This window comes from Pteropus vampyrus, unplaced genomic scaffold, assembly GCF_000151845.1.
Source record: "Pteropus vampyrus isolate Shadow unplaced genomic scaffold, Pvam_2.0 Scaffold32, whole genome shotgun sequence".
NCBI lineage: Eukaryota > Metazoa > Chordata > Mammalia > Chiroptera > Pteropodidae > Pteropus > Pteropus vampyrus.
The window spans coordinates 3324120-3334435 of record NW_011888813.1 but is presented as its reverse complement, the minus strand read 5'-3'; the positions used below and the strand labels follow the sequence as shown (position 1 = coordinate 3334435).

The 10316-nt window shown below is 36.2% G+C and overlaps 1 protein-coding gene across 9 annotated transcripts in view; it reads left to right on the top strand.

Moving 5' to 3' along the window:
- Nucleotides 1–10316, top strand: part of CEP128 (centrosomal protein 128) — a 357353-nt gene that overhangs the window by 331375 nt on the left and 15662 nt on the right. For 3 of the 9 annotated variants that reach the window (XM_023528831.1, XM_023528827.1, XM_023528835.1), the window contains 2 exons: nt 5614–5734; nt 6015–6842. In XM_023528831.1, the coding sequence (XP_023384599.1) occupies nt 5614–5734; nt 6015–6057 (164 nt within the window). In that variant the 3' untranslated portion in view covers nt 6058–6842. Of the gene's footprint in view, nt 1–5613; nt 6843–7044; nt 8178–10316 lie in introns of those variants that run through there. The other 6 variants (XM_011357097.2, XM_011357094.2, XM_011357096.2 and 3 more) reach the window with 4 other exon arrangements.

Genomic DNA, 10316 nt, shown 5'->3' with positions numbered 1-10316 from the left:
GTGATAACTCTCATTTTTACTGATTTATATTTATGGATTCATTGAATAAATATTTATCAGTTTATGATAATGTTTTGGTTTTCATTATATCATGATTATTTTATTACAAAAATTAGGCATTTTCTCTTTCCTGTCTTAACCATCCTTCCTAATGATTTTATATATCTGCATAAACCCTCTACTATTCTAATCTGGCCGCCACCCTTCATATCTCAAGTTGGTTATGGTACCTCAGAATCTGATATATGCATAGGTCAAATTTTTAATATTTTAGATTAAGCAAGGAAAAATTTCCTCAGGTCTGTTCGATGTATATGAGCATGGGGGAGAGTAAGGGCAAAGCACCTTCAAGTAGCATAGTATCTCATCCATTAAGGTATTCAGGAGTCTGGAGATAAACAGCACCATGATACGAGTGCAGAGGTCCTTGCTCTGCTCCTATTTAATTTGTCATCATGACTCTCATGAGGCTCCCCAGAAAGGCACCCAGACGGAAGTAGTTTGAAGATATTAGGAGGAAAACATCAAGATTTTTAGAATTTTATTTAATATTATGGCAGGCTGTGAAAGAAACTGTGTTCAGCTTTCCACTCAGTAGCATTTCATGACTAGCAATAGTCATTTCTCTAAGATTCTTCTTAGAGAAATGTAGGCAGCCATACGTTTCTAAGTAAATGATATGGCTCAAAGAGAACTAAATGAAAATAGGAAAAAATATCACTGAGAACATAATTTGGATAAAAATGCTTATTATTGTCTATATTGAAAAAGTCTGAAATGTAGCTTAAAAAGTAAACCTCTTTATTAATTTAATTTATTGATAAAGTAATTAATTTATTGACTCAAAGATTTATGTTTTACTATGCTCTTGACAAGTTGGTTTTATGATTTTCCTCTCACACCTCCCTAAATGTTTTCAAGGATACTTTTAAAATTTTAATCATAGGTACCTTATTGGTAATCATTTTAAGGGATTGAATTAAACCTATTTCTAGAAATCATAGTTATTCTTATTTGCTTTTCTGATGACCCGTGAGTTTTCAATGTTTTTCAGAATGTGGTATTTTAGAAGTGGATTAGGATCACCCTGAATACTTTTTCATTTTTGTAGCACAAACAATTTCAGCGTAGTTATAGAAATTGTTCTGTAATTTTTCTTTGAACTCCTTTTCAACCTCCAAAATTACAAAGGAGAGATGTCAACACTGATGAAGAGAAAAACAGCCCACAGTAAATTGATAAGGCAGGGAACAGAAGCTGTCTTTAAAAAAATCATTAATGCCCTCAGAGACGTGAGAGAAAATATCACATCCATTAAAAGTAAGAGCAAGATGCTATGAAAAAGGAACACAGGATAACAAGTCTCAGAATTTTAAAATACAATAAACTAGAAAGGTGGAAAATGAAGTCATGAAAATCACAAAGAAAGCAGAAGAAAAAGAAGAATGGGACAATAGGAGAGAAAAGATATTTATAAAATCAGTTCAACGGGGACAATGCCTGATTAGTGAGAGACTTGGGATGAGACAACAAAGAAAACAGAACAAAGGCCAGAAGTGGGCAGATCGAAAGGGGCCCACCCAGGTACCTGATGCACTGCTGTCATCCTGAGATGTTTCTTCACTCTCTTCCGGTGTCGACGCCCATGTTTCTCAAACCCCATGCCTTTCTCTGCTTGTTTTAGTCCTTTCTTTTGTGAGTACATATCAAAAAAAGGGAGGTAAATGTTTTCCCTTTGTATTTTTGAAAATGGATTTCTTCTGCTCACACTTGACTGAAACTTTGGCTGATTGATTGTGAAATTCTAGGTTGAAAGTGACTCCTGAAGTCATTGCACAATTGTATTCCAAAATCTGACGTTGCTGTCGAAAACCTTATGCCTTTTTCACTCTGACTCCCACTCCTTTGACGTGATCTTCACCACCACCACTAACTCCCCACTCTCAGCCCTGGGAACATTTAGGATCTTCTCTTTAACCCTAATGAGTTTTGTGATGCTGTGCCTCCCTGTGGGTCTTGTCTTATTCACTTTTCTAGCTACTTGCTGGGTGGGACCTTTTAATGTGGATACTCATGTTCTTCATTTCTCTTGTATTGAAGGAAGAAAGGTAAGATTCCATCAGGAAAATCTTGAGGAAATAAACAACAACAACAACAAAATTGATAGATTATTTGATTCAGTCGAACACCTAGAAAAAAGCTACTAATAGAAATATGGCAGATCTAATTGAGTTATTAGAAACAATTAAGGATAGTCCTAGAAAAAGAGTAAATAAAAAACAAAAATGAAAACATCTGTCAATTAATAACTCCAGGGGAAAAAATGAGCAAGAAAAGAAACACTTTCATAGTATACCTGTTAGATTTTATGCGAGCCATATTTACATAGTCGTAATAATATAAATACTCACTATTGACATAGCTAGAAGTTCAGATGTAACTATATAGGGAGGATGGGGTGCAGGGAAGTGGATGGGTGTGGACAAGTCTAAAAATGATAAATCAGAAAATAGCAATATAAGCTTTCCTTTATTTACAAAAATTGAAGTAAACAGAAAATAAAGCTAAAAGAGTTAATCGGTTGACTCTAGGGAGCAGGATTGTGGGATTGGGAGGGATGGGGCAAGAGACTGCAGTCTTCCTATGTAGCCCTTTGGTGCTATTTGATATGTGTATGTACACCAGCTAAAAAAGAATCATAAAAATAAAATGCTACTAAGAACACCCCAGCTTTTATGTCTGACTAGCAAGTAAGTGTTCAGTTTTCCGGTTAACTTCTGAATGGAACCTGAAAGCTAGGGGTTGGAGTTTAGAGTTGTGTAGACTCGTATGGAGACATGAGAAAATAGCTACGAGTCCTGAAGCAGACATGAGTTTATGAGCCCACAGAACAGGCTCCTCCTACTCCAGTTAGGTGAGGCCCTTCTGTCTATGCTGTAGACGCTAAGGCATTCATTCTGCTGACTTAGGTGCCCTGTCAAACTGTGACCAAACTAAAGCATAGAATCACTGACCATGGAAAAAACAAAGGAAATGGGAAAATACTGCATAATTTGTGGTCCCTGAAATGATCCAGCATTAATGAAAGTTTGTTTTAAGTAGTAATTTATGTCAGCTTTGTGTAGTTCGGGTCAATTCAAGAAAAGGTAGATTCCTTCTGCCAGGAAGAAGGGGAGAAATGTATAAATTGTAAGTTTATATTACCATTGGAAATGGAAACACAGAAATCCATTATTTAGAGCCATGATTACTACCAAATTTATCCTGGCTGGCTAGGAGTTATGGCTGCGATTCAGGACACTCTTTTTGAAGACTTGGATTCCATTTCCTTCAGCCTGTAGACAGTGGGGGCTTAGTGAGAGAGACTCATAAAGCCAGCTTTTGAAGCTGTCATTTTTACTTTTTATAAGTAGTGACTGACCACTAGTCTCCATGCATAGCTCCTTTTAGGCTAAAAGAACACACTCCAGGACAAGGCTCCTACTCCTGAGGCCGGGACCAGGCCAGATTTGAGTGAGATCTGTAGTAACCTGATGACTTTTCAAAATCTCCAGTCCTTTAAGATTGAAATGCTTGATATTTGGGAGTTGGTATCTCTAAACTAAATTTTGAAAATAACCGCAGATTGCAAATTCTCTGCCATTCTAAAACTGTTGTAAATAATGTTTAAATAAATAAATAAATACTACATAAATGATTTCAAAAAGAAAGGACTAATTTTTGACAGGGGAAATGTTATCTAAGGATTATTATGGGCATTGGAAGTGAATCTTACTTATTTAACTCGATATTCTTAGAAAAGCAAATCAATGGAAGTTGCTGAAAAGAACTCTTATTTTACTTCCTTACCTCAGTTTACATTGCTATTAAAAAAAAAAAAAAAGTAGATTCTCAATTCATGTTGTGTGGTGCCTTTAGGGGGAGTTTAAGTCACTCGGATAAAAAGTAATTTATCCACAGCAAGAAAAGCACACTCTTTTCCCTTCTCTGTTGTACTTCAGGATCCACCTGGCTAACTCTGAATAGATGCTTTGAATGTAGTCTGTCCTCAAACTTGTAGAATAAAATGCCAAAGATTTAAGACAAAAAAAGAAAATGTTGGGGTACTGATAAGGTAAAAAAAAAAAAAAGATTTTTGTTTCGAAAAGATCTATTTATTCCATGATGGCACAGTTTTTCTGTCTCTGTATATTATAGGTTTATTTTACATGACAAGGATTTTGTGTGTGTGTGTGACTATCTTTTCACTGACCAGTTAGGTGCCAGATGTTTTTAAATAATTGAGTTCTGGTCATTGTAATTTGATAAGATACTCTCTAGATGTTTTCTAGAAAGCAATTAAAAAATCTCAATTGGCTATCTCTTAAAAGTCTCTTAAGTATATTCACTTGTTCAGGCAACATTTACTAAGAAGCTATGCATAAGGTTTTCTGGTAGTACACAAGCAAACAATTTAAAATGGCGGTTGGTTGTATAAATGTGAAATGCTAGAAGGCACCTGAAACAGGACTGCTGCTTTAGATCAGTGATCAGGAGATGCGTCTGAGGAGGTTACAGCTGAGGAGGTTACAACTGAGCAGAAACCTGAATGGCAAGAAGAACCAGCTGAATTAATACTGACTGGGAAGAACCTTTTTGAGAGAGGGAACAGAGAGTGTAAATGAGCTGGAGAAGAATGGGGCATGGTCTTCTAGAGGAATGGAACATTGAATGAGGGTAGAGAGGGTGGGAGAGAGACGGGGAGGGGTAGAGAGGGTGGGAGACGGGGAGAAGATGAGGTCCCCATGGAGCCAAGGTCAGACATTTAGCTTTTATTCTAAGTTCTCTGAGAGGCCATTGGTAGAGTTGGGTGTGAGGAGGTTATGCAGGAGAGTGATATAATCTGATTTACCTTTTATAAAGATAATTCTGGTGGTGTGGAGAAGGGGACGGGATGGAAACAGGAAAAGAGAACATGGTGATTTGGGCTAGTGTCAGCAGTACCAGAGATGGTGTAAAGCAGAATGCTGGTGAACTTGGAGGCGTAATCATCAGAACTGGCTTTTAAATTGGTTGGGTGGAGCAAGCAAGACAAAGGAAGGAAGGAACCAAGGTCTGAGCAACTAGGTGGTTGAGTATATCTTTTTCTAAGATGGAGAAGAGTAAGGGATGATTAGGCATCAGAGATTAGAAATCAGGTGGGAAGATTTCACATAGATAGTTGGATATAGGCTTCTGAAGCTCAGAAGAGAGGTAAGAGGAGTAGAAAAATAGTAAACCTAGATTCCAAATATATTCTCAGTTTCCTTTTTGTAACAAAGAATATTATGTAAAGGAGGCCCTTAAGATTTCTCCCTCTAAAATTCTGTGTGTGCTTTATATCGTATATACTGACTACACACACCTTCCACTCTCAGATCCTTCAAATCTGCCCCCACCCCCAAATCGAATCACATGAATGTTATTTTTTAAAAAAATAGTAAATTGATGAAGTTTACTCCTACATTAAAAGTCTGTTAGGCCGAGTAGAATTTACAGAAAACAAGAATAAATGCAATGATTGCTTATAATTTTTCAGCCCAGAGATTATATTCATCCAGGTTTTTTTTCTTTTCTTTTCTCTTACCTTACCAGCATTTACCAAAAGAACAGTTACTCCCGATTCATCCTTAATCAAGGAAGATGCCGCAGGTTTACCAATGGAAGCAAGTCTACAATCCAAAAAGGAAGACTACGAAAGCAAAAATAGCAAAATGTAATTAGCTGCTTTACTTGAGCGTTTTACAAATAATAGCATATCTGTCCTTGCGGCAGTTTGGCCCAGGTTACCTAGCATCTGAAGCTTCTGCTCTTCAGCTTTGCCAAACACTGACTAAAATAACAATACAGTTGGTCCTTGTGAATGATGTAAGTTACCAATCCACATAACATCAGCTCGTGAATGACTTACAAATAACTTACAACTAACTTATTGGCAACTTATACCAGCAGAGAAAGTGATGTTTTTTTTTACTTTGCATTTTCTTTTTTTTCAGGTGTGGTCAGTCACATTTTTCCAACCAAAATTTGGATTTATAATTGAAGTCTTTCAAAAATTACTGGCTAAAAAGGAGGAAAATGAGTTCTCCTTGAGGCGGAAATTGCCAGCACTTTAGATTTAGTGAGCGTTTATATACAATTGATTTTTTAAAAATGCTTTCTCCCTAATAAATTATCATGTGTTATAACATGTCATGGAGATATGCAAGTATAATATTAGATAGTTCACTGTATAAATGCTCAGGATGGTTACATTCATTATCTCAGCAGTCTATTATGACAGAACTATCTTTACATTATTTCCAATCATCCATATTTAATAGAAATGAAGAATTTACAAATGATATCTGAATTGTAGAGCCCTGTAAAGAATTCATCACACAATTTATTTATTTATATTTGTCTTTTTGTGGCCAGATATCCCACTGCAATCACTTCAGTCATATTCTGGACTGTCTTTGGTTTACAGTGACCAAAATCGCAGTACCAAACTCCTGTGTCCATGAAATTTGCTCCACAAGAGTTCTCGTATAATTTGGTACTATCTCCTTTAAGCATCTCGGCTTTTTCCAACATCAAAGTGTTTTTAAGAACTTACCTCTTTACATGCTGTTCTACCAGTGGAGAAAGATTTCTATTAAATGCTAAATAATGGTAAACATTCAGGAATTAAATCCCCATTGGGTCACGGTGGAAAAATTCTGCACAGAGACCAGGACAATAAAGCAATACCTTCCTAATATGCATTACATTTTGTGTTTGCTAAAGTATACTTGCTTGTTAGATTTCTCATATTTCATAAAGATGCTTCTATTTCCACTCAAGATGTGTTTTCCTAACTTACCATATTTAAATGTGTAGACAAAGAAATGACACTCTGTGAATTTAGATGCTACGGTTACTACAAAAGATGAATATGTTTTACATGCCAAAATTACATACACAATCTACATAACCTCTGAGTGTACAAACATTCATTTGATCATTTATTCATTCCAAAAGCCTTTTATTGAATTCCTGCTATAGGCCAGTCATTGTGCAAGGAAGGAAAAAAGAAACATAAAAACAGACGTTCATGTCCCAGAGTTTGCGTGGTGGCAGGAATTACATGAAGAAGGGGAGACGTGTTTAGGCCAGCTGGAGAAATTCTGGATTAGATAAAGGTAAAGAGGTTTGGTTTTATTTTGTCTAACTTCGAGACTTCAAGGTGTTAATGTGCTAATGAGCACGTGAGGTTTTAGTGGGAATAGCCCTTTGTGAAGGAGTGGCTCATAGTCCTGCTGCTCCGTGTAGCCTCTATCACTCCATAGTAATATTTGGGGCATTGAAAAATTATGTCAGTATTTTCACTGCTGTTTTTTTGACTGACACCATAATATTTTATCTTCTTGGATCTGAATGACTATCTGGGGGGAAAATAAGGGAAAAAATTAACAGGTTTTATTTAAATCCTACAGATAAAGGTTAAATTGCTTTTCCCTTAATGTATTAGTAAGAACTTCATGCAGTCCATTCTGTTCGATAGGAATGGACCTAAACCGTCGTTGGCACATCTGTGGTCATTAAAAAAAATTACGTCAGGCCAGTTAAACCTGAAAGCCTAAGGTAACTCAGATTATTTTCTTGGCAAATCCTTGAAAGCATATTAACTGATGCTTTTATAACAGGGTGGAGAGAGACTTTTTTTAATTTGAAAAAAAAAAAAAGAATAAAGCCACTATATTATTGAAGGCATTATGCTACTGTTGGATGAATGAAGGTGTCTGACTTTAAATGTGGAACACACAAGAACTTCAAAGGCAAAGTCAACTTTTTGTAAGCAACAATTTTGTCACAATTTCTTGACCCTATGTTTATATAGAACTAAATCCAAGGATTTGTCTCCTGTGGGGATTTTTCCTATCTCTTACAGTCACAATAAGCTTGAGTTGGAAATCAAAAGGAATGCTAAGGAAACACTAATGGCTTGGTTTGTACATTTCAAAGCCAGTTAACTGTTTTTCCTTTACTCACCCCTTTGGCAGGAGAGAGTGTGATATCAGCCCCATTTGAATTGTGGCTGGTCAGCCATATTGCTTGTAGCACTGGACGGGATAAACTATTCTTGCAGTAAGCCTGGTCCAAGACTTAATTTGAACATTGACCTTTTAGGTTTAATACTTCTGATTCGTCTGGCCATCTTTCTCCCTAAATACACTAAACTTCCACTGAAGTTACTGAAAGGCCACAGAGGAGAGAAACAGCTGGGAAAAATCTGGCTTGATGTTTTTCCCATTGGCTAAGGTCATTATTCTTTCCTTGATTAGTAGTGCCTGATTTGAAGGTTGAAAACCAGTTGGTTATATAACATCTTATGCATCCAGTTTCCCAGAAGCACCAACTTTTCTTCTTATTGTTATAGTTTACACATTTTTACTAATGAGATCAAATCTATATCTTAATGGAATATTTGGATATAAAGGTTATAGGGATCAAAAATGCCTACCTACTTAGCAGAGGAAACCAGCCTATTTTTCTTTGTTTTTCTCCTTTCAACTATGATAAATGCATTTTCCATTTTGAGGCTTGAGTCGGTGGTATATAAAGTATAGTTAGAGTCACAGTAATTGTTACATTTTCTATAATCTGTATTGAATCTCATAGTTAAATAAATACTTTTTTAAGTAGGACCAAATTCTTACATATAATTAAATGGTATATTTACTTAGCAAACCCTTTTTTTTTTTTTTAGGAAGGGGCAAATATCGTAAATCGTTCTACTCAGGGTTTGTACCATAAACCCAACTACATGTGATATGGTAGCCAAGAAAGTGAATGATTATTAGGTGATGCTTTTCCCAGGATTCTTACACTCCCTCCTCAAACTGTCCCCGCATATTCTCTCAATTTAAAACAAAACAGAAAATTTGTGATTTTCATGGCCTTAAAATGAGGAAGCTGGCCTCACGAAAGCATCTGGTTTTCTTGGATCCAAATGAAACCATGAACCTTAATCTGGAAAGTAAATTTGGGAAAGTTTGTATATAAAGACATTTCATGCACCAAAGTTTGATGTAAAAATAGTTACCTCTTTCAACTTTTGAGTTCTCAAATATTAGCAATAAAAACATATCAGCTTCTTTTCAATTTGAGAAAAGAAATTTTAACCATGAAAGATTCTATTTAGTTTCATTTCCGTATAAAACACGCCACATCTAATTTCAAGCTAGGAAAAATGCTTATGTCCAGAAGCAGAACTTTAGAAGCCCCCAAATGAATTTCAGAGAAGTCTCCCTTGATTTTGATTAGGATCAAAGTGAACCAATCTGCTCTGCTCTGCTCTGCTCTGCTCTGCTCTGGTGAAACCAGCTGACCTTCAAGTTCCAACCTCATTTGCTCCCATTTCAGTCTCCTGCTCTATCCACGCCTATGCCAACATGCTCCTACGTAAATCCAAACCCAGCCTGGCGCACTCACTGTTCTACCAGGTCATCCCCTACTGTCAGTCTCTGAAATCTAGTCACACTACAACCAACAACAACAAAGGGGTAGACTGTCTGGAGTTTGTAGCACCTGCATTTCTTTCAGGACCAGCCGATTAGAAAAGGATTTAAGTGTCTCTTGTTTTTGACTACTCTCATGGTCGAAACTCTAGGAATACTTCTGTTGCTGGGTATCTTTTCCTCCCTAACACACCTTGACTCTGATGTGCTACAAAGCCATGTGACACTTGTTGATGTGAACTTGCTGCCTTGCTCTCTAAATAGACTGGATTTCGAAACATAGCATCATGTTAGTTCCCTTTCAGGAGGGTAGTTGAAACAATATATAATCGGATAACCTCCACCTTTCAAAGTGTAGGATCTTATACGTTAGAGCATATAAGTGGCAACATGAAAAAAAATGCCACTAAAGTCAAAATAGAGCCATACAATAATAATAATTTTAACAATAACTTGCTATGTTTTAAAAAGTTGAATTTACATAATTGCCATTTTCTAGAGTGAATGTTCTGTGTTTCTAAAACTGGCAGATACTGGACTTTCATGCCCAGACTGTCTTCTGTCATCTCTCAGTAGATCTCTACAACTTGACACCCTCTCATTTTTCATTCTTTAGTAAAGCATTTTGACTGGCATTATTAAAATAAAAACAAAAGTTACAATTTGGCCTTAGATATTGGAGCTCTCTGTCATCTTAGCTGTATACTTCACTAGAAATAAAAGATCAGAAAGCTGGCTTGAGGCAATATTTTTTTTAAACAAAATTAGTGGATGTTAAACTACCGACAGTTCAGATGTTATAATTTAAAAGTAAGA